Here is a 23892-nt window from a genome sequence, read left to right as displayed (position 1 = left end):
AACCACAGAATTGTAAGTTTAAAACCCAGTTTTATCACCCACTGTCTAATTTTGAGTACTATTACTCTTAAGCCTCACATTTAAATTTTTAGAATACATAAATGACTAACCTCTTTGGGCATAAACTAGTAATCTTATGATTTATTTTGTATTGACAGTTCTATATTTAATTAAAATGGTAACTGGTTTGATCAAAGATGCTCCAAGTGAGAAAGTTACAAGTCATACTCCGTGTGCATCCCAGTCACATGAGTATTTACTATTTGAATCTATAAACGAAACAATAGTTGATCCACTCTCAGAATAGTCCTAGTGAGCCTTTTGCCAGCTACTTTATATCCCTAGAAGGGCATGGTTTGTGGTGGAAGAGAAGCCTACTGGTTAGAGCAGTGGACTGAGAATGAGGAAAGACAGGATTTAAATTCTGCTTCTCTCACTAAATTTTGTGACTCCTATCATTGCCTCAGGTAAAAACTTAGGACTACATTTACTAACATGTATTAACTTAATAAATCTAGCTGTTAAGCTGTAAGCAGAGTGGACGAATAGGCTAGTGGTTACAGCACAGAGCTGACAACCACTGAAGCCCAGTTCTATTTCCACTGCTGCTCCATGTGATTTGGGGAAAGTCACTTAACTTTCCATTGCTTCAGGTGGAACCCCCCCCCCCCCCCCCAAGGAAAAGGTACAGAGATGGGTGACAAAAATAATCAAGGGGATGGAACAACTTCCCTATGAGGAAAGGCCAAAGCGGCTAGGGCTCTTCAGCTTGGAGAAAAGGCGGCTGAGGGGAGACGTGATAGAGGTTTATAAAATAATGAATGGAATGGAATGGGTACACATTAATCGCTTGTTTACGCTTTCCAAAAATACTAGGGGACACGCAATGAAGCTACAAAGTAGTAAATTTAAAACGAATCAAAGAAAATATTTTTTCACTCAACGTGTAATTAAACTCTGGAATTCTTTGCCAGAGAATGTAGTAAAAGCAGTTAGCTTAGAGGGGTTTTAAAAAGGGTTGGATAGCTCCCTAAAAGAAAAGTCCATAAGTTATTATTAAAATGGACTTGGGGAAAATCCACTGCTTATTTCTAGGATAAACAGCATAAAATGCATTGTACTATTTTGGGATCTTGTCAGGTACTCGTAACCTGGATTGGCCACTGTTGGAGACAGGATACTGGGCTTGAAGAATCTTTGGTCTGTCCCAGTATGACAATGCTGACACAGCCCATTCAAAGTGAATGGGCTTTGTCGGCATTAGAACACCAGCAGCCGTTAGCGCAGCTTTGTAAATGGGGGAGTTAGATTGTGAACCCTCTGGGGACAGAGAAATATCAAGTATACCTGAATGCAACTCACCTTGAGCTACTATGAAAAAGGTGTGGGCTCCAAATATGTCAGTCCACTGGAAGAAAAAAATATCCATTGCACCTAAAATGTATTTCACCTCAAGCTTTGGTTTGGAAAGGTGAGTAATCAAATCCCTCTAGCTAGTTAGGAATAAAAACTAAGCTTTCTTGGGAGAAGCACCAAATTTATGCAATATGTTTCTGTTGGGTTTAAAGATAAATAAGATAAAAATTGTCCCCTGGCTTTTTCCTTTCAAGAGGGAAGCTTGTCTCCCAATCTTTTTACATGCCGTCTCGTTACCCTAGACAGACCATGTCTTTCTCTCGTTCACCATTCAATCTCATTTTTTTTCTTATTACTTGCCCCACTTCTACTTAACTGTAAAGATTAGAGGCTCATTTTCAAAGCACATGGACATATAAAGTTACATAGGTTACTACCAGACTTAGTTTTGAAAGAGAAGGGCGCCCATCTTTCGACACAAATCGGGAGATGGGCGTCCTTCTCTCAGGGTCGCCCAAATCGGCATAATCGAAAGCCGAATTTGGGCGTCCCCAACTGCTTTCCATCGCGGGGACGACCAAAGTTCCCGGAGGCGTGTCGAAGGCGTAGTGAAGGCAGGACTGGGGTGTGCCTAACAGATGGGCATCCTCGAGCGATAATGGAAAAAAGAAGGGCATCCCTGACGAGAACTTGGGCGACTTTACTTGGTCCATTTTTTCTTACGACCAAGCCTCAAAAAGGTGCCTGAACTGACCAGATGACCACCGGAGGGAATCGTGGATGACCTCCCTCGACTCCCCCAGTGGTCACTAACCACCTCCCACCCCGAAAAAAAACAACTTTAAAAACTTTTTTTGCCAGTCTGAAATGTCATACTCAGGTCCATCGCAGCAGTATGGCAGGGGCGGGAGGGTATGTGTGTGTCAGCGGAGGCATAGCAAAGGCATGGATGTCCTTCTTTCAAACATTTTGGATGTACTGAAATGCCCCCTCCCACAGGGACGGCCAAATTTCAAGAGAGTGGAGGAGTGGCCTAGTGGTTAGAGCACTGGTCTTGCAATCTAGAGGTGGCTGATTCAAATCCCACTGCTGCTACTTGTGATCCAAAATCCAAATAAAGGGGGTGTCAGAGGCATAGCAAAGGCATGGACGTCCTTCTCACAGAAATATCCACATTTTGGACGTCCACAACTGCCGTCGCAGGGACGGAGGCATAGAAAGATGTCCTTCACCCATACTCTAAAAAAAAAAAAAAAATATGTCCCTGACAAGCACTTGGATGTTTTCACCTGGACTTGTATTTTTCTAAGGTTGTAGACGGCAATTTATTTAAGGTTGTAGACGGCTATTATACACGCAGCTTGTCTGCATGTATGAGCCGTCTTTGGCTCATACCATGGCTCACAAAAGTGCACAATCACAGTCTGACTCAGAAGAGTCATCAGTTTTTGAGCAAGCATGTTCCTCTACACCAGAGTTTAATCCACTTGAAAGAAGCAAACCTAAGGAAATCATGCTATGGAGGCGAGCTGCCTCCACAGTGATCCACTTGCTCCCAAACAAACAGATGCATTACCATGGGTTCTTGCTTCAGGAAAGCGCATCGAGGAAAATGCTTCCTTTCAACCACACACACTGGCGCCACCTAGTTCTGGGCTCAGATAAAAGTTGAGCAGTTACACCCAGCAAAACACCCTGTAATTAAGCAAGAGCCACCTGACCAGCCACACTCCATGCCTGACTTCAGACAAACCCAGGCAAACAGACAGCCATAGGCACCTACTGCCAGCATGCTAGAATCTTCAGAAAAGAAATTTTGCAACAAACATGGTGTGCAAAAAGATGGTGAACATGGAGCTTTACCAGTTCAATGACTGTCCAGAAAAGTATAGAAGGTGGAAATCTAACTTTAAGGATGACAAAGCAATTATGAAGCTCACTCCCATGCAAAATAAAGTGGCTGGGAACTGAGTCAGCCAATTGTGTAATGAGATTACCAGATGAACATCTGCACGAGCCCTTGAGAGGTTTGAAAGAAATATGGGAGAGACTTGACCAGCACTATGGCAGCTCAGAAGCTATCCAACAGGCACTGATGAAAAGAATAAGAAGTAACCCAAAGGTGACAAATAGAGATAATGACAAGTTACAAGAATTAGGATATCTTCTCCAGGAACTGAAAGCACTCAAGCTGATCTGAACTTCCTGGCCTGTACCACTTGGAGCCCAAAAAAAGCACAAAAGGGCCTCAAGAACTGGAGCAATGGTACAATCTTCAATTATAAAGGACCCGACACAGGCTGTGTTTCGGCGCTTAACCGCGCCTGCCTCAGGGGTCAAACTGCAATAGGTCTTGACAAGTGTTCTAGCCGACTGTACCAGAATCCTTTCAATTGCTGTCACCGGTCTTCTGGATACAGCTTGAGACATAAATGAGATTATATCAAAGCTGCCATATGACATAAAAGAAAAGTGGTCATCAGTAGGCACCAGTATAAAGACAACCACTAAGAGAGATTTTCTCCCTTCACAGTCTTTGTGAAGTTCATCTGAGATTTGGCAAAGAGGAGAAATGACCCCCACTTCATGTTTGATGTACCTGAAGCACTCAAGACAGGCTACTTCCTGAATGAAAGGCCAGGCGAGAAGTACAGCAACACCAAGAAGCCTATACTTGTACATATGATGGATGTGTTACCCCCAGCAATCCACCATCTGACTATCCTCCTACTTCACAGAAAGTAGAGGATCCTGAAAGAGTGTCCTATACATAAACCTCATCATCAGGAAATGTAGAGGTTCAGGAAGAAACCTTTAAGGGAACATAAATATCTGTTGAAAAAATACAGAATCTGCTACAAATGTTGCTGTTCATTCAAGCACAAGGCTAATGACTGTAAAGCAGCCATCAAGTGTACGGAGTGCAATAGTGACCAGCATGTCAGCACCTTATACCCTGACAAGAGTAAGCCTACTTTTACAGGAACTCCAGCATCAAAGCCCATCCACGACAGGGAGAAGGAGGCAGAGCAAGTGTCACCACCGAACATTACTCCAAACTGTACACAGGTGTGTGGATGAGGCCGCAGTGGACGGTCATGCACCAAGGTATGTGTAGCTAATGTATATCCAAAACAGCAGCTACAAAAAGCAGTAAAGATGTATGTCATCATAGATGAGCAGAGTAACTAGTCCCTGACAAGGACAGAGTTCTTTAAACTGACATCCAAGGAGCTCTCTATTCCTACAACATCAAGATCTATACAGGGATTATAAAGAGGACAGGATAGCGAATGCTACATACCTGTAGAAGGTATTCTCCGAGGACAGCAGGCTGATTGTTCTCACTGATGGGTGACGTCCACGGCAGCCCCTCCAATCGGAATCTTCACTAGCAAAAGCTTTTGCTAGCCCTCGCGCGCCGATGCGGACCGCGCATGCGCGGCCGTCTTCCCGCCCGAAACCGGCTCGAGCCGGCCAGTCTCATATGTAGCAAGACAAAGAGAAGGGAAGACACAACTCCAAAGGGGAGGCGGGCGGGTTTGTGAGAACAATCAGCCTGCTGTCCTCGGAGAATACCTTCTACAGGTATGTAGCATTCGCTTTCTCCGAGGACAAGCAGGCTGCTTGTTCTCACTGATGGGGTATCCCTAGCCCCCAGGCTCACTCAAAACAACAACCATGGTCAATTGGGCCTCGCAACGGCGAGGACATAACTGAGATTGACCTAAAAAATTTACCAACTAACTGAGAGTGCAGCCTGGAACAGAACAAACAGGGCCCTCGGGGGGTGGAGTTGGATCCTAAAGCCCAAACAGGTTCTGAAGAACTGACTGCCCGAACCGACTGTCGCGTCGGGTATCCTGCTGCAGGCAGTAATGAGATGTGAATGTGTGGACAGATGACCACGTCGCAGCTTTGCAAATCTCTTCAATGGTAGCTGACTTCAAGTGGGCTACCGACGCTGCCATGGCTCTAACATTATGAGCCGTGACATGACCCTCAAGAGCCAGCCCAGCCTGGGCGTAAGTGAAGGAAATGCAATCTGCTAGCCAATTGGATATGGTGCGTTTCCCCACAGCCACTCCCCTCCTATTGGGATCAAAAGAAACAAACAATTGGGCGGACTGTCTGTTGGGCTGTGTCCGCTCCACATAGAAGGCCAATGCTCTCTTGCAGTCCAATGTGTGCAGCTGACGTTCAGCAGGGCAGGAATGAGGACGGGGAAAGAATGTTGGCAAGACAATTGACTGGTCCAGATGGAACTCCGACACAACCTTTGGCAAGAACTTAGGGTGAGTGCGGAGGACTACTCTGTTATGATGAAATTTGGTGTAAGGGGCCTGGGCTACCAGGGCCTGAAGCTCACTGACTCTACGAGCTGAAGTAACTGCCACCAAGAAAATGACCTTCCAGGTCAAGCACTTCAGATGGCATGAATTCAGTGGCTCAAAAGGAGGTTTCATCAGCTGGGTGAGAACGACATTGAGATCCCATGACACTGTAGGAGGCTTGACAGGGGGCTTTGACAAAAGCAAACCTCTCATGAAGCGAACAACTAAAGGCTGTCCTGAGATCGGCTTACCTTCCACACGGTAATGGTATGCACTGATTGCGCTAAGGTGAACCCTTACAGAGTTAGTCTTGAGACCAGACTCAGACAAGTGCAGAAGGTATTCAAGCAGGGTCTGTGTAGGACAAGAGCGAGGATCTAGGGCCTTGCTGTCACACCAGACGGCAAACCTCCTCCACAGAAAGAAGTAACTCCTCTTAGTGGAATCTTTCCTGGAAGCAAGCAAGATGCGGGAGACACCCTCCGACAGACCCAAAGAGGCAAAGTCTACGCTCTCAACATCCAGGCCATGAGAGCCAGGGACCGGAGGCTGGGATGCAGAAGTGCCCCTTCGTTCTGTGTGATGAGGGTCGGAAAACACTCCAATCTCCACGGTTCTTCGGAGGACAACTCCAGAAGAAGAGGGAACCAGATCTGCCGTGGCCAAAAGGGAGCAATCAGAATCATGGTGCCTCGGTCTTGCTTGAGTTTCAACAAAGTCTTCCCCACCAGAGGTATGGGAGGATAAGCATACAGCAGACCCTCCCCCCAGTCCAGGAGGAAGGCATCCGATGCCAGTCTGCCGTGGGCCTGAAGCCTGGAACAGAACTGAGGGACCTTGTGGTTGGCTCAAGATGCGAAGAGATCTACCAAGGGGGTGCCCCACACCTGGAAGATCTGCCGCACTACGCGGGAATTGAGCGACCACTCGTGAGGTTGCATAATCCTGCTCAACCTGTCGGCCAGACTGTTGTTTACGCCTGCCAGATATGTGGCTTGGAGCACCATGCCGTGACGGCGAGCCCAGAGCCACATGCTGACGGCTTCCTGACACAGGGGGCGAGATCCGGTGCCCCCCTGCTTGTTGACGTAATACATGGCAACCTGGTTGTCTGTCTGAATTTGGATAATTTGGTGGGACAGCCGATCTCTGAAAGCCTTCAGAGCATTCCAGATCGCTCGCAACTCCAGAAGATTGATCTGCAGATCGCGCTCCTGGAGGGACCAGCTTCCTTGGGTGTGAAGCCCATCGACATGAGCTCCCCATCCCAGGAGAGACACATCCGTTGTCAGCACTTTTTGTGGCTGAGGAATTTGGAAAGGACGTCCCAGAGTCAAATTGGACCAAATCGTCCACCAATACAGGGATTTGAGAAAACTCGTAGACAGGTGGATCACGTCCTCTAGATCCCCAGCAGCCTGAAACCACTGGGAAGCTAGGGTCCATTGAGCAGATCTCATGTGAAGGCGGGCCATGGGAGTCACATGAACTGTGGAGGCCATGTGGCCCAGCAATCTCAACATCTGCCGAGCTGTGATCTGCTGTGACGCTCGCACCCGCGAGACGAGGGACAACAAGTTGTTGGCTCTCGCCTCTGGGAGATAGGCGCGAGCTGTCCGAGAATCCAGCAGAGCTCCTATGAATTTGAGATTCTGCACTGGGAGAAGATGGGACTTTGGGTAATTTATCACAAACCCCAGTAGCTCCAGGAGGCGAATAGTCATCTGCATGGACAGCAGGGCTCCTGCCTCGGATGTGTTCTTCACCAGCCAATTGTCGAGATATGGGAACACGTGTACCCCCAGTCTGCGAAGTGCCGCTGCTACTACAGCCAAGCACTTTGTGAACACCCTGGGCGCAGAGGCGAGCCCAAAGGGTAGCACACAGTACTGGAAGTGACGTGTGCCCAGCTGAAATCGCAGATACTGTCTGTGAGCTGGCAGTATCGAGATGTGCATGTAGGCATCCTTCAAGTCCAGAGAGCATAGCCAATCGTTTTCCTGAATCATGGGAAGGAGGGTGCCCAGGGAAAGCATCCTGAACTTTTCTTTTACGAGATATTTGTTCAGGGCCCTTAGGTCTAGGATGGGACGCATCCCCCCTGTTTTCTTTTCCACAAGGAAGTACCTGGAATAGAATCCCAGCCCTTCTTGCCCGGGTGGCACGGGCTTGACCGCATTGGCGTTGAGAAGGGCGGAGAGTTCCTCTGCAAGTACCTGCTTGTGCTGGAAGCTGTAAGACTGAGCTCCCGGTGGACAATTTGGAGGTTTTGAGGCCAAATTGAGGGTGTATCCTTGCCGGACTATTTGGAGAACCCACTGATCGGAGGTTATGAGAGGCCACCTTTGGTGAAAAGCTTTCAACCTCCCTCCGACTGGCAGGTCGCCCGGCACTGACACTTGGATGGCGGCTATGCTCTGCTGGAGCCAGTCAAAAGCTCGTCCCTTGCTTTTGCTGGGGAGCCGAGGGGCCTTGCTGAGGCGCACGCTGCTGACGAGAGCGAGCGCGCTGGGGCTTAGCCTGGGCCGCAGGCTGTCGAGAAGGAGGATTGTACCTACGCTTGCCAGAAGAGTAGGGAACAGTCTTCCTTCCCCCAAAAAATCTTCTACCTGTAGAGGTAGAGGCTGAAGTCTGCCGGCGGGAGAACTTGTCGAATGCGGTGTCCCGCTGGTGGAGCTGCTCTACCACCTGTTCGACTTTCTCTCCAAAAATATTATCCGCACGGCAAGGCGAGTCCGCAATCCGCTGCTGGATTCTATTCTCCAGGTCGGAGGCACGCAGCCATGAGAGTCTGCGCATCACCACACCTTGAGCAGTGGCCCTGGACGCAACATCAAAGGTGTCATACACCCCTCTGGCCAGGAATTTTCTGCACGCCTTCAGCTGCCTGACCACCTCCTGAAATGGCTTGGCTTGCTCAGGGGGGAGCGCATCCACCAAGCCCGCCAACTGCCGCACATTGTTCCGCATGTGTATGCTCGTGTAGAGCTGGTAAGACTGAATTTTGGCCACGAGCATAGAAGAATGGTAGGCCTTCCTCCCAAAGGAGTCCAAGGTTCTAGAGTCCTTGCCCGGGGGCGCCGAAGCATGCTCCCTAGAACTCTTGGCCTTCTTTAGGGCCAAATCCACAACTCCAGAGTCGTGAGGCAACTGAGTGCGCATGAGCTCTGGGTCCCCATGGATCCGGTACTGGGACTCGATCTTCTTGGGAATGTGGGGGTTAGTTAAAGGCTTGGTCCAGTTCGCCAGCAATGTCTTTTTTAGGACATGGTGCATGGGTACAGTGGACGCTTCCTTAGGTGGAGAAGGATAGTCCAGGAGCTCAAACATTTCAGCCCTGGGCTCGTCTTCCACAACCACCGGGAAGGGGATGGCCGTAGACATCTCCCGGACAAAGGAAGCGAAAGACAGACTCTCGGGAGGAGAAAGCTGTCTTTCAGGAGAGGGAGTGGGATCAGAAGGAAGACCCTCAGACTCCTCGTCAGAGAAATATCTGATGTCTCCTTTGTCTTCCCACGAGGCCTCACCCTCGGTGTCAGACACAAGTTCACGGACCTGTGTCTGCAACCTCGCCCGACTCGACTCTGTGGAGCCACGTCCACGATGGGGGCGTCGAGAGGTAGACTCCCTCGCCCGCATCGGCGAAGCTCCCTCCGCCAACGTAGTCGGGGAGCCTTCCTGGGAGGCGGCGGCAGCCGGTACCGCACGCGGCACCGACGCCGGAGACCTCACCTCGGGCGATGGGCCAGCCGGCGCCACGCTCGACGGTACCGGCGGCGCAAGCACCGCCGGTACCGGAGGGTTAGGGCGCAACAGCTCTCCCAGAATCTCTGGGAGAACGGCCCGGAGGCTCTCGTTCAGAGCGGCTGCAGAGAAAGGCATGGAGGTCAATGCAGGCATCGACGTCAGAACCTGTTCCGGGCGTGGAGGCTGTTCCGGGCTGTCCAGAGTGGAGCGCATCGACACCTCCTGAACAGAGGGTGAGCGGTCCTCTCGGTGCCGATGCCTGCTGGGTGCCGACTCCCTCGGCGACCCAGAGCTCTCGGTGCCGACACGGGAAGGGGACCGATGACGATGCTTCTTCGACTTCTTGGAACGAAGCATGTCACCGGAGCTTCCCGGCACCGACGAGGAGGACGTAGAATCCAGCCGTCGGTCTCGGGGGGGCTGTACCGCAGGAGCCCTCAGGGTAGGGGGAGACCCACCCGAAGGCTCACCGCCACCAGCAGGGGAATGGACAGCCCTCACCTGCACTCCAGACGAAGCACCACCGTCCGACGACATCAGCAGACGAGGTCCCGGTACCACCGACGTCGATACAGTCGTCCGATGTCTCAGCGCCGATGCAGAGGGCCGATGCCTCGATGCACTCGATGCACTGGCAGCCGAGGATGAAGGTCTGGACGCTGAAGACGTCGATGCACTCGATACCCCCGGTGCCGATGCCGACGAAGAGCCCGAGAACAAAATGTTCCACTGGGCTAACCTCGCTACCTGAGTCCGCTTTTGTAAAAGGGAACACAGACTACAGGCCTGAGGGCGGTGCCCAGCCCCCAGACACTGAAGACACGACGCGTGCCTGTCAGTGAGCGAGATTACCCGGGCGCACTGGGTGCACTTCTTGAAGCCGCTGGAAGGCTTCGATGTCATGGGCGGAAAAATCACACCGGCGAGATCAAAAGTCGAAATGGCAAAATTTGGCACCAGAAAAATAGCGAGAAGGAAATTTCGACCGGGGCCTAATTAAGAAAACTTACCGGGGCAAAAAAAACTCGAAGTACAGGAAGGGAAAAACCAAAAGAGGTCTTTCCGAAACAATTTTCAAAGTTTCTCACGGAAATGAGTCGAAAACGACGCGCGAGGTCGACTTTTCGGGGCACGAACGGCAAAACACAACCGTACCGAGCGCGGAGAAAAGAAGACTGGCCGGCACGAGCCGGTTTCGGGTGGGAAGACGGCCGCGCATGCGCGGTGCGCATCGGCACGCGAGGGCTAGCAAAGGCTTTTGCTAGTGAAGATTCCGATTGGAGGGGCTGCCGTGGACATCACCCATCAGTGAGAACAAGCAGCCTGCTTGTCCTCGGAGAATATATGTGATATCTACTGCTCCCAACAAGGGTTTGCAGGATCTTGTGGTGGTGGCAGCTGGAGTCACAGAATCTGAGAACAGAAGTGGAGACTCCTGCCTGAATTGTGTTTATTACAGACATGAATCTATCAGGCTAGGTGGCTCAGTGCACAGACCAGGTAGCCCATGGTGGATGGAGCAATGAAGGCAGCCTGTTCAATGAACAGGCTGGAGATGCAGGCCATCCAGTTGCCCTTGCTAAATTTTCAAAACCAGAAAAAAGGCAAACATCTCATACACCATCATGTAAAGAGACTAGCAAGAGGCAGAGCCAAAAAAACTATAAATAATAATAATAATGAGATAAAAACATGTTAATAATTAACCAAGAACCAACACATTAAAATCATATACTTAATTTCAAATCAAAGTAAAACCTGACATGGTCATGTTTCAGTTAATGCCTACATCAGTGGTATAAATAAACTGTCATATCTAAAAAAAAAAAAGAAAACAGAAAACATTTTTAAGGACTTCATCGATCTATCAAACAAATCAATAACCAAAGTTTGTATATAAAATCCATAAAGCCAACCCCAGTAATCATAGTTGAGAAATCTCAAAAAGACTGCCTTTCAAGTTTAAAAAAAATGTAGGGGTTATATCAAAAAGCTCCTCTTAAACATAATATATATCTTTAAAGATATGCTGCATTATAAATCACAGAGGCTGCATTATAAATCACTGAAGAAAGAGCCTAAACACAGCCTTGTCAGCTTTTACTTTATTTTGGAATCACAGGCATTGTCGCATAAAGACTCCTACCTGGATTTCTTGGAAGACTTAGTTTTGTGGGCCATCCCTTTTTTTTTTTTTTGTCTAAGATGGATTTGGCCTTTCACCTGAATCAGGTTATTTCCCTGCCTGTCTTCAGGAAGGAGGACTGCAGCGAGTGTGAGGATGGTCAGCATCACTTGTATGCTAGGCTCTCCTATGCTACCTTAAGGTCACAAATTTGTTCTGCAAGTTGGGAAAATTGTTTGCAAATTTCACATGGTTGCATGAGGGGGTAGGTGATTGTTGCAAGGTGGATTAAGCAGGTTATCAGTTCTGCTTATGTCTTGAATGGCCATCTGATTCTGGCAGGGCTCCAGTTGCACTCGACCCAAGCACAAGTTGCTTCAGAGGCAGACTGCAGTTCATTCTCTTGAAGACAACTGCATGGCACCTACCTGGGTTCTCTACACTTCTTTGTGAAGCAGTACTGCTGGATCTACTGGATCAGAGGGAACCATCCTTTGGTGTGACAGGTTTTTGATCAGTCTTGGCTTCTTCCTTCCTCAGTCAGTAATGCTAGGGTACTTCATACATGTCTGGACTGGTCTGGCTGAAAAGGGTGATAAAATTTGAGCTTACCTGCTAATTTGCGTTCACTCTGCGGCTCCTCAGTATCTCTCCACTCTTGTCTCTCCCTGCACTCCTCCCCGGGAACTCCGTTCACTGGGTGGGTCTCTCTTGTCTGCACCCGTCTCCTCCAGTGCTGGCTCCGGACTCTGTTCCTTTTGTCTTGCTGCGCCGTTTGCCTGGGGTGGACTTCCTGGGCTGGTGCGTCGGGCTCCGTCTCTGGCTGTCTTCGGGTCTGGGCTGGAAGCCCACCTTTTTGATGCTGCTTTTGACTCCTAGCCCTTGTTTTGTCATCCTCACTTTGATATTCCCTTATCTCTTGTTTGTCTTGTATGTCTGTCCTGGTTGGATTGTAAGCTCTGTCGAGCAGGGACCGTCTCTTCATGTTCAAGTGTACAGCGCTGCGTATGTCTAGTAGCGCTTTAGAAATTATAAGTAGTAGTAGTAATTTCCTTTCTTTAAATCCAGCCAGATCAGACCAGCTCCCACCTAAGAAGCATATGGTCAGTACTGTGTTTGCCACAGGCACAATGGTAGGTTGTAAAGCTGGCTGCTGCACCTGGCTGAAGAGACAAATTATATTTGCAGGGGGAGCATCCTCTCAACCCTTCTATGTTCACCAAGATGGGTAAGACTGCCGGTGGGGGAGACAGAGGGTGCAAATTCTGGTGTTAATAGTTTTTTTGTTCTTGAGTTTCTCATATTTGTTTTAGTGAGTTCTGACACAAGTATTACCAAAAGCCTTGAAAACAACTTATAACCACCTAACCTTCCGGAAATCACTAAAGACTAACCTGTTCGAAAAGGCATACCCCGCAGACCAAACTTAAATGCCTGAACTCTGCAACACAACATAAGTAAAGTACGTAATGGACATACACAACTCTCCCGTTGATTGTGCCACATGAACTTTGTCTTACCACAACATCACATTGTATTTGTTCTCACCGGAGTTGCGAACGCCTCTCCGGTACCATGTAAGCCACATTGAGCCTGCAAATAGGTAGGAAAATGTGGGATACAAATGTAACAAATAAATAAATAAAGTATACTGGGACAGATCCAGTTGCACCACCTCTTTTACAGCATGATAACATGGTGAAAGGTTAGTGATTCTAGATCTCCCTCTGTGGGCGGGGAGGCATAATCCAGATGGCTGGATTACAAGAAAGGAAGTTAGCAGGTAAACTCGAATTTCACCATTTCATGCTCTCTTTGAAATAGTTTGAAACAGCATACTTTGTCAACTTATCAGGCTCCTGTACTGTCCCAATTTCAAAGACAATACTAAAATTTCAGCACAAGTAAAAATTGATAAAAGGAACTAGTCTAATACTACCTTCAGAGTCCCATTATCAACACAGCTGTTTTAGTAAGGTCCAACTGAGAGAAAATAAACAGCTATACACTAATTGCCATTATCTTCTTAGATCATGATGCTCTTCTATAGAACACCAGATTGATTTTCTGACCATCATAATTTTGCTCGTATTTTTGTCTTCTATAGACCACATCACATGATTTGCTCTTGAGAGTCAGTGGATTGTAATACATTGATAGTAATGACCCAACTCAGACAGTGGTACATTTTTAGCACTCTTATGGGGCTATTCTATAAATTGGTGCCAAGATGCCACCATGGGGTGCACTTAGTGCCTATTCTATAATGGCTCCTGGGCGCACCTAAGCCATTATAAAATACTGACGCAAAGTTGCTTTGATGTGCCAAAAGTTAGCAAAACCAACCTATGTCACATCAATGGCTGGTGTAAGTTGGTGTGCCTAAGTGCCCCATGCAATGTGCAACTGATTGTATTGTATCAATTGCACATGTCACTTGGCAACATGCACATGACACACCCCCTGCTCCACCCACACGTATGCTCCCCTTGCAGCTGTGCACTAAGCAAAGCACACCGGCTACAGAATAGTGCTTAGCACTTATGTATGTAATTTTCAAGTAGTGGTGCCAATCACATGTGTAGATGCTTGTAATCATTAACATATGAATGCCATTGGCACCTAAATTTAAATGCCATTTTCTAGACAGGGGGATAGATTAAATTCTGTAAGTGTTTTATCTATATTAACTAGTGAAAAAGGCCCGTTTCTGACACAAATGAAACAGGCGCTACCTGTGACTGTGTTTCAATGCAGATAATTTAAAAATCACCTCCTAAAGATTTCATGGTATGCCAGATTATAATCCAAGACTTTCCTATGTATTTAAACTGGCCCAAGACTCTTAAATGAATGCAGCTTCAAAAAAAAAAAAAGATTTTAATTGTTTACCCATTTGTAAATTTGGTGTTCAGGATAACCAGAATATACAAACTTATTTCTTAGATCAAATGTATGCAAATCTCTCTCGTAGTTTTTGTAAATATGAAGACCTGTTGAGTACCAGGGAACCAAGGATGAGACAAAAGCTAAGGCTATTTGAAAATAAGAGCTTTAAAAAGAGAATGGTAGGAGACACTTACCAGAATGCAGGAAATAGTTTCCCCATTGCTTGGACTGATGATAAGCCTCACACTGGGCAACTTCATTTTCATGATGTGGAAAGGCAAGATCTATTCCACCTGTATGGATGTCCAACTGACTGCCAAACACCATACTGAAATACACATATTAGAATGAGAGTCACTAAAAGTTTCTTTCATGTGCCCATGGCAAATATAATTTTTATATGATACTATGTGCGGACCCAAGTTACTATATTATTATTTATTGCATTTGTATCCCACATTTCCCCACCTATTTGCAGGCTCAATGTGGCTTACACAGTTTTGTTATGACATTGACATTCCAGGTTATCAGATACAATTAGTAATGTGCAAAGATTAAGTAAGGGAAGAAAGCAGGAAAGTGTTAGGCGGATAAGTATAGAAGGTGGACTTTCATAACTGGGTGGGTTGGTGAGGTGGATTAGTAGGGCTGTAGGTTCTCTTTGTAGGACTCTCCAAGAAGTGGCCTTCACACTAACTGGATGATTCAACAAGCAATCAAGTGACCAAGAAAAAAAAGTATATTTGAATCGCTTAGCTCTTTGACATATTGCTGTCAGAAAAAAAGCCATACAGATAGAAGAGAATGAAGCCCATTTACAATATTTCTACTCCTTTTTAGGAACGGTACAGGAAGTTGAATGATTCAACATTAGAAAGTAGTCAGATACAGAGCTGGGAGCATAGGTGGGCAGGAGTGATAGCAGGGCAGGAGACAACGTGAGAAAAATAGGCAAATAAAAATATAAAGTGGAATAGAAAGAAACAATCGAGATAAAAATGAGCATAGAGGGCAAAGAGAAAAGGGAAGACTGGAGGGGAGAAGAACAAGGAGCTAAGAGCAGTATGAAAAGGATAGACTACTAGGGCTGGAGAGATTTGTGGCAGTTAATAAACTGGACAGTTATTTATGTTTGAGTGATGCAGGTGATGATGTTTTAATTTTTTGGAAAAATAAGTGAAAGTGTTGGCCACAAATGGCAAAATTTGCATGGGGGATCCTGTACATTCCTGCTCCCAGCACATGTTCTGAAAATACATTTTCTATTGCAGGAAGGACTGTGGAAGACAAGAGAGCTAGACTGAATCCTGAGATTGTTGATAATTTATTATTCATCCACAGATTAAAAATTATAACAGTACTTCATAGTAGAGAATAACATAGTAACATAACATAGTAGATGACGGCAGAAAAAGACCTGCACGGTCCATCCAGTCTGCCCAACAAGATAACTCATATGTGCTAATTTTTGTGTATACCCTACTTTGATTTGTACCTATGTTCTTCAGGGCACAGACCGTATAAGTCTGCCCAGCACTATCCCCGCCTCCGGCACAGACCGTATAAGTCTGGCCAGCACTATCCCCGCCTCCCAACCACCAGCCCCGCCTCCCACCACGGGGACAAAGTTTGTCCCCATCCCCCACGGGTTCCTCTCCATCCTCGTCCTGTCCCCACAGGTTTTGTCCCCATCCCTGCAAGCTCTGTCTCCATCCCCGCCCTATCTCCACAGATTCTGTCCCCATCCCCGCGGTCTCTGTCCTCATCCGAAGAAGCCTACATAACTTATGATTTTATATCTAAATTAAAGTATAAAAAGTAACAATATGCTGTGCAGCTGTTTATAAATCACAAATAGAAAACAATAACAACAACGAGCAACTATAATAATCCTCCACTACCACTACCACCACCACCTTCTACCCTTCCAACCCCATCAATAGCTGACTTCTACTACCCTCAAGGAAACCTAATCCACAACGTTAAAATGTCCAGGGGTACAAAATGCAACCCATTCTGTATGCCCTAGTAGGGGAGAAATATGCCCTATGATGTAGAGAATGACATGGAGACAAAGTTTGTCCCCATCCCCATGAGCTCTGTGTCCCCAACCTGTCCCCTCAGGCTCTGTTACCAAGGGTCCCCATCCCATTCTCTAATTTGGAGTACACACTAGTGATTGGGCTGAAATGAAAGGAAGACCAAAATCCGTAAGACAGCAGGCATAGGATACAACTCTGGTCCCTAATTGTAACCCTTAATCTCTCTTATTAGCAGTAGGGACTAGAAAAGGGTTCTGTATCCTTTAAAACTGAGTGGGATGTACTTTCTTTCTTTAGAGTTTACAAAAAAGGAGGTTATGTTACAATTAGACACATTTCCGAAAGAGATGGACATCCATCTTTTGACATAAATCGGAACTTGGACGTCCATCTCTCAGAAACGTCCAAATCGGTATAATCGAAACCCAATTTTGGATGTCTCCAACTGAAGTCTGTCGCAAGGACGTCCAAAGGGGGCGTATCGGAGGCGTGGTGAAGGCAGAACTTGGGCTTTCCTAAGACTTGGACGTCTTTGACCCATAATCGTAAAAAGCACAGATGTCCACGTCAACAATTGGACGTTCTCACCCGGACATGTTTTTATTACGAATAAAGCACAAAAAGGTGCCTGAAATGACCAGATGACCACTGGAGGGAATCGGGGATGACCTCCCCTAACTCTCCCAGTGGTCAATAACCCCCTCCCACCCTCAAAAAACATCATTAAAAATATTACATGCCAGCCTCAGATGTCATACTCAGGTCCATGACAGCGCATGCAGGTCCCTGGAGCAGTTTTAGTGGGTGCAGTGCACTTCATAGAGGCGGACCCAGGCCCATACCCCCCCTACCTGTTACAATTGTGGAGGAAACAGCGATCCCTCCAAAACCCACCAGAAACCCTCTGTACCCACATATAGGTACCCCCCTTCACCCGTAAGGTCTATGGTAGTGGTGTACAGTTGGGGTAGTGGGTTTTGGGGGGCTCAGCACACAAGGTAAGGAAGGTATGTACCTTGGAGCATTTTATGAAGTCCACTGCAGTGCCCCCTAGGGTGCCCAATTGCTGTCCTGGCATGTCAGGGGGACCAGTGCACTAGAAATTTGCATTTGGACGTTTTTGACATAGACATCTTTGGTTTAGAAAATCGTCGAAACTCAAGGACGTCCAAATCTAAAGACGTCCAAATCTAAGGACGTCCTTGGTATTTTTGAAACGAAAGATGGACGCCCATCTTTTTCGCAAAAACGCTTTTTTCCCGCCTCCGGATTTGGATGTTTTACAAAGACGTCCAAATCCCAACGTAGACATTTCTTTTGAATGTCTGCCATGGAAGCAGCAGGATACTTTGAGGCTTTTCGAATGGAGGGAGAAAATTAAATACTCTTATACTTCATGGCCAGTTGAATTCAAGAGGAAGCAGAAGGAACAGAGGAAGAAATTGATAACCCTCCTAGCTAGATGTCCGATTCCACTGACTCAGTCCTCAGAACTGAGTAAGTGATGTCTTAGAGGAATGAACTGTACATTTCCAGAGCATGAATTCTAAGAGAAGGAAGCATTACTTGATGCTGTACTGCAATTTATACTGTTTATTGAATTTTTACTGAGGAAAGTATGGCTTGACAGTTATTGGAGTGCTTTCACCTGTGTGTGTTTTTCTGAAGAACTTGACAATGAAGCCATCAATCTAGGTCTCAGCTTTACTCTTTTCAGTGTTTGAGCACATGAAGGTGTTGGTCAAGTGTTAAGTGTTCCTGTATAGAAGCAGACCACTCTTTTCAAAGGGATTGTGAGAGCCAATTGGACCTTAGTTCCTCCCTGACAGTAAAAGAATCACCTTGAGCCTAATCCACTACTACTACTACTATTATTTAGCATTTCTATAGCACTACAAGGCGTAAGCAATGCTGCACAAACATAGAAGAAAGACAGTCCCTGCTCAAAGAGCTTACAATCTAATAGACAAAAAATAAAGTAAGCAAATCAAATCAATTAATTTGTACAGGAAGGAGGAGAGGAGGGTAGGTGGAGGCGAGTGGTTACGAGTCAAAAGCAATGTTAATTGTTAATTACTGCTTGACCATTTTCTAAATAAATAGAGGGGCATAATCGAACGTCGCCAGCAATCTATTGGCGGCGGCGCAACAGCTGGCCGGAACCGTATTTTCGAAAAAGATAGATGGCCATCTTTTTTTTCGATAATACGGTTTAGCCCGGCCAAATGCCAGAGTTCGCCGGGTTTTAGATCACCAGTTTTGTTTTTCAGCGATAATGGAAAATAATGCCGGCCATCTCAAACCCGGTGAAATCCAAGGCATTTGGTCATGGGAGGAGCCAGCATTTGTAGTGCACTGGTCCCCCTGACATACCAGGACACCAACCAGGCACCCTAGGGGGCACTTCTAAAAATGTTTAAAATGCATAGCTCCCTTACCTTGGGTGCTGAGCCCCCCAAACCCACTCCCCACAACTCTACACCATTACCATAGCCCTTATGGGTGAAGGGGGGCACCTACATGGGGGTACAGTGGGTTTTAGGAGGGTTTGGAGGGCTCAACACTTAGCACCACAAGTGTAACAGGTAGGGGGGGGATGGACCTGGGTCTGCCTGCCTGAATTGCACTGCACCCATTAAAAACTGCTCCAGGGACTTGCATTCTGCTGCCAGGGAGCTGGGTATAACATTTGAGGCTGACATACAGGCTGGTAAAAAAAGGTTTTTATTTTTTTTTAGTGTGGAAGGGGGTTGGTGACCACTGGGGGACTACAGGGAGGTCATCCCCGATTCCCTCCGGTGGTCATGTGGTCAGTTGGGGCAACCTTTTGAGGCTTGGTCGTGAAAATAAAAGGACCAAGTAAACCCAGCGAAATACTGCTGAACGCCACTTTTTTTCTTCCATTATCTGTGAAAGACAGCCATCTGACAGCCATGCCCATGCCCGCCCATGTCCCGCCTTCGCCACGCCGCCAACACGCCCCCCTTGAACTTTCGCCGGCATGGCAACAGGAAAGCGGCGATGGTGTCAAAAAAGCCGCTTTCGATTATACCGATTTCGCCGCTTTTGACAGATCACCGGCCATCTCCCGATTTATGTCAGAAGATTGCCGGCGATCACTTTTAAAAATAAGCCTGAAAGTAACTAAGGAAGAGATTTGAAACCACCTACCCGAGATCTGTTACAAGGGGAAGGAGAGAATAGAGAGGACTAGAGACTGGATGGGAAGAACAAGAAGGTAGTCTGAAGATGAGAATGCAGGAGAGAGGGAAAAAATCTGAGGGAGATCAGCTGATGAGAGTATGGCAGAATAATTAATGAGAAAAAACGTGTGAGAGAGGAAAAGGAATGAAAAGAAAGCTCCAGAAATTTACAAACCATTTAGTCAAGCACATTTTTTTTAAAGAAACAATGTTTCCAGTTTTATATGATCAATAAAAAAAAAGTTTGCATACCTGAGTATGTAATTTTATGCAAATAGATTGCTGAATCTTGTTCAGAAACATAATTCACTATGACTCTCTCTCCAGTTTACAGTAAAACAGCACTTAAACCCACTCTGGCTTGCTCCTTAATCAGAAAAGGCAAAATCTGTGAATCTTTTGTACTGCATCCGAAACTGAACTGGCAACCAGTACAACTGTTTTCAGATAGGGATGATGCGTCACCCTAGATTACTCCAGTAACCAACCTGGCCGCTGCATTTTGTATCAACTGTAACGCTCTAATCCTGAACTTACACATTCTAAGATAAAAAACGCTGCAGTAATCCAAGCTGGACAAAACTATACTCCTTATAACTCCACAAAAATCACCTAACAGGAACATGGGTTTCAACCTATATAATAACCGAATTTGAGCAAAGCAGGACTGAATAACATTCATAACCTGATGATTCATGGTCAGTCTTGAATCCAGAGATATACCAAACATTTCACCACCTTTTGGACTGGTAAACTCACCCCTTTCAACTTCAAAGATTGAGGCCAAAATTCTTCCACAGATCTTCCTAAAATCACCTCCTCTGATTTCACAATAGCAGGGATGGGACGACTTCCCTATGAAGAAAGACTAAGGAGGCTAGGGCTTTTCAGCTTGGAGAAGAGACCGCTGAGGGGAGACATGATAGAGGTATATAAAATAATGAGTGGAGTGGAACAGGTGGACGTGAAGCATCTGTTCACGCTTTCCAAAAATAGTAGGACTAGGGGGCATGCGATGAAACTACAGTGTAGTACATTTAAAACAAATAGAAGAAAATGTTCCTTCACCCAACGCGTAATTAAACTCTGGAATTCGTTGCCGGAGAACGTGGTGAAGGCGGTTAGCTTGGCAGAGTTTAAAAAGGGTTTGGACGGTTTCCTAAAGGACAAGTCCATAGACCGCTACTAAATGGACTTGGGAAAAATCCACAATTTCGGGAATAACAAGTATAGAATGTTTGTACGTTTGGGAAGCTGCCAGATGCCCTTGACCTGGATTGGCCGCTGTCGGGGACAGGATGCTGGGCTTGATGGGCCTTTGGTCTTTTTCCAGTATGGCATTACTTATGTACTAATATTCAAAAGCAAACCATGTGCACATATCCAATTTCATCCATATAGGACAATAACTAATTCAAAACAAGCTGCCCCCCCAGGAGGTAATGGGGGAAAAAATTGAATATTGTCAGCGTATAGACAATAACAAACTCCCAACTTCTGCAAAACTGTCCCCAAAGAAGCCATACACATTAAACAATAACACTGAAAGGGATGAACCTTGAGGCCCCTTCTCCAACATATCAACCTGGGAAACTTGTCTTCTACTCCTCACACACAAAGACTATCCATCCAGATAGGAAACAAATCACTCAAATACTCACTCTCTCATCCCAAACCCACTTAATTTAGATAACATCTGTACATTCACAGAATCAATCTGTCCAACTTCTAATCGCAGCTATTTCAAAACAGCTAGTTATAATCTCACATCTCTCAATCTGTGTTGAACTAGAAAATAAAGTTCTAGCTTTTAAAAGTTTATCCTGAAAAAAAAAAAAAAAAAGACTGCTAATTCAGTAGCTATAGGTGCTATAGTTTCATCCAGGTGGGTCAGATTAGAAGTATATGATAATCTAGTAACTAATTGAAAAGAGCTTTTACATTGGATACATCAATTCCTAGCAACTTAGAATACCAAGTCTTTCTTTTGGTTTTATAAATAGCAATTACCTATTTCCACTCTTTTTAAATAATCTAAAGACTTATGCCACTTCCTCTCAAGTTTCCTACAAATATGTTTTAATTCAAGCAATTCTGAATCAAACCACTTATTACTCTTGCATATGATCTTAATTTTTATACACAATGGTGCAATTACATCTAAACTCTTAACACAAAACTTCCTCCAAGTAACACCAAAATTCTCTGAAGAGACAGAAATTGCTGAAATTTAGTCCAAAAATTAGCTGGTTCTATTTTCCCTCTCTATATATATATTTCTCCATTGACTTACTTTTTCATTGTTCGTTATGCTCCCAGTTTATTGTGAATTGAAGCAGATAGTGGTCATACCAGATAATAGGAGACCAGAGAATATATGATAATTGTATGGAAGAGACTGGTGTAATAACAGTAGTAAAAGTAAAAATATCTAAATGATGTCACTTATTGTGCATCACTTGAGAATGTGAAGTGGAATAATTAAATGATAAAAAAAGAATCTAATTCTATCACCTTAGGGTCAGTTATATTCCAAATGAATATTAATATCCCCCCAAAGTGATATATTAAACTGAGAATGTGTCACGGTTGTGACTGTATCCCATGCCTGCACTCACCTCACCTCCTGGTGGCCGGACCCTATGGCTGCTGTGGACTGTCTTCTTCTTATTTCCCAGACATGTTCCAGAGTTCATTCCAGTCCTGATGTTCCAGCACTCCAGACTTGCCCTGGTGTTTCTGCTGCCAAGCCTCACCTGTGACCTCATCTGTAATTGCCTTTATTAAGCATCTGGGAAATTTCAGACTTGCCTTTGCAACAGAGGTCTTCAGATGAGTTTTCATCTGTGTGTGCTTGTTGCAGTCCCAGCCCTGCTAGTTCTTGTCTTGTTGTCTTCAGCTTCAGTTCCCTTCCTGCTTGTGTCTGCCCTGTTTGTCTACAGCTCCAGTTCCCATACTGCTTGTGTGCCCTATTTGTCTACAGCTCCAGTTCCCATACTGCTTGTGTGCCCTATTTGTCTACAGCTCCAGTTCCCTTCCTGCTTGCGACTGCCCTGTCTTTAGCTTCAGTTCCCTTCCTGCTTGTGTCTGCCCTGTTTGTCTACAGTTTCAGTTCCCTTCCTGCTTGCGTCTGCCCTGTTTGTCTACAGCTCCAGTTCCCATCCCGCTTGCGTCTGCCTCGTTTGTCTACAGCTCCAGTTCCCATCCCACTTGCGTCTGCCCCGTTTGTCTACAGCTCCAGTTCCCATCCTGCTTGCGTCTGCCCTGTTTGTCTACTGCTCCAGTTCCCTTCCTGCTTGCGTCTGCCCTGCTTGTCTTTAGCTTCAGTTCCCTTCCTGCTTGTGTCTGCCCTGTTTGTCTTTAGCTTCAGTTCCCTTCCTGCTTGTGTCTGCCCTGTTTGTCTACAGCTTCAGTTCCCTTCCTGCTTGTGTCTACCCTGTTTGTCTTTAGCTTCAATTCCCATCCCTCTTGTGTCTGCCCTGCAAGCCTTCGGCTTTAGTTCTGACCCTGCTTGTGTCCGCCCTGTTTGAGAATCCTGAACCCTGTTTGAGAATCCTGAATCCGGTTCCAGCCAAGCCAAGTCCGTTCCAGCATCCGGTTCCAGCCAAGCCAAGTCTGTTCCAGCATTCGGTTCCAGCCAAGCCAAGTCAGTTCCAGCATTCGGTTCCAGCCAAGCCAAGTCCGTTCCAGCATCCGGTTCCAGCCAAGCCAAGCCCATTCCAGCATCCGGTTCCAGCCAAGCCAAGTCCGTTTCAGCATCCGGTTCCAGCCAGGCCAAGCCAGGTCTGTTAAAGCATCCAGTTCCAGCCAAGCCAAGTCCGTTCCAGCATCCGGTTCCAGCCAAGCCTGTTCAAGAATCCTGAATCCTGTTCTAGTCCTGCTTAATCCTGCCCTGCCTACCAACAGCTTCAGTTCCAATCTTGCTAGCTCCGGTCCTGCTTGTACCAGCCTGTCTGTGTTCAGCCTCGCTTCCTGTTTGGGTGGTTCACCTGCTGCTGCCGGTTACTGGCAGTGGTCAAAGGGCTCACTACTCCGGACTTCCTGACAGTTGTGACAGAATGGATCAAGTTCTTAAGAACAAATTCATAAAAAATATCCTTAGCCTTTCCTTTTGCTAATGGCCTGGAGGACAATAAAACAAAATAGCTGTAAAATCATCTTTAGAGTATTATCTTTAAAATGGCACGTTAGAATTT

At 46.2% G+C, this 23892-nt stretch overlaps 1 protein-coding gene across 5 annotated transcripts in view; it reads right to left on the bottom strand.

The window, feature by feature from the left end:
* Window positions 1–23892, bottom strand: part of CARS2 (cysteinyl-tRNA synthetase 2, mitochondrial) — a 263903-nt gene that overhangs the window by 57861 nt on the left and 182150 nt on the right. For all 5 annotated transcript variants that reach the window (XM_030201547.1, XM_030201546.1, XM_030201544.1 and 2 more), the window contains one exon: window positions 14646–14779. In XM_030201547.1, the coding sequence (XP_030057407.1) occupies window positions 14646–14779 (134 nt within the window). The remainder of the gene's footprint in view (window positions 1–14645; window positions 14780–23892) is intronic.

This window comes from Microcaecilia unicolor, chromosome 4 (assembly GCF_901765095.1).
Source record: "Microcaecilia unicolor chromosome 4, aMicUni1.1, whole genome shotgun sequence".
Lineage (NCBI taxonomy): Eukaryota > Metazoa > Chordata > Amphibia > Gymnophiona > Siphonopidae > Microcaecilia > Microcaecilia unicolor.
The sequence above is the reverse complement of the archived record's forward strand: the minus strand, read 5'-3'. Positions and strand labels throughout refer to the sequence as shown.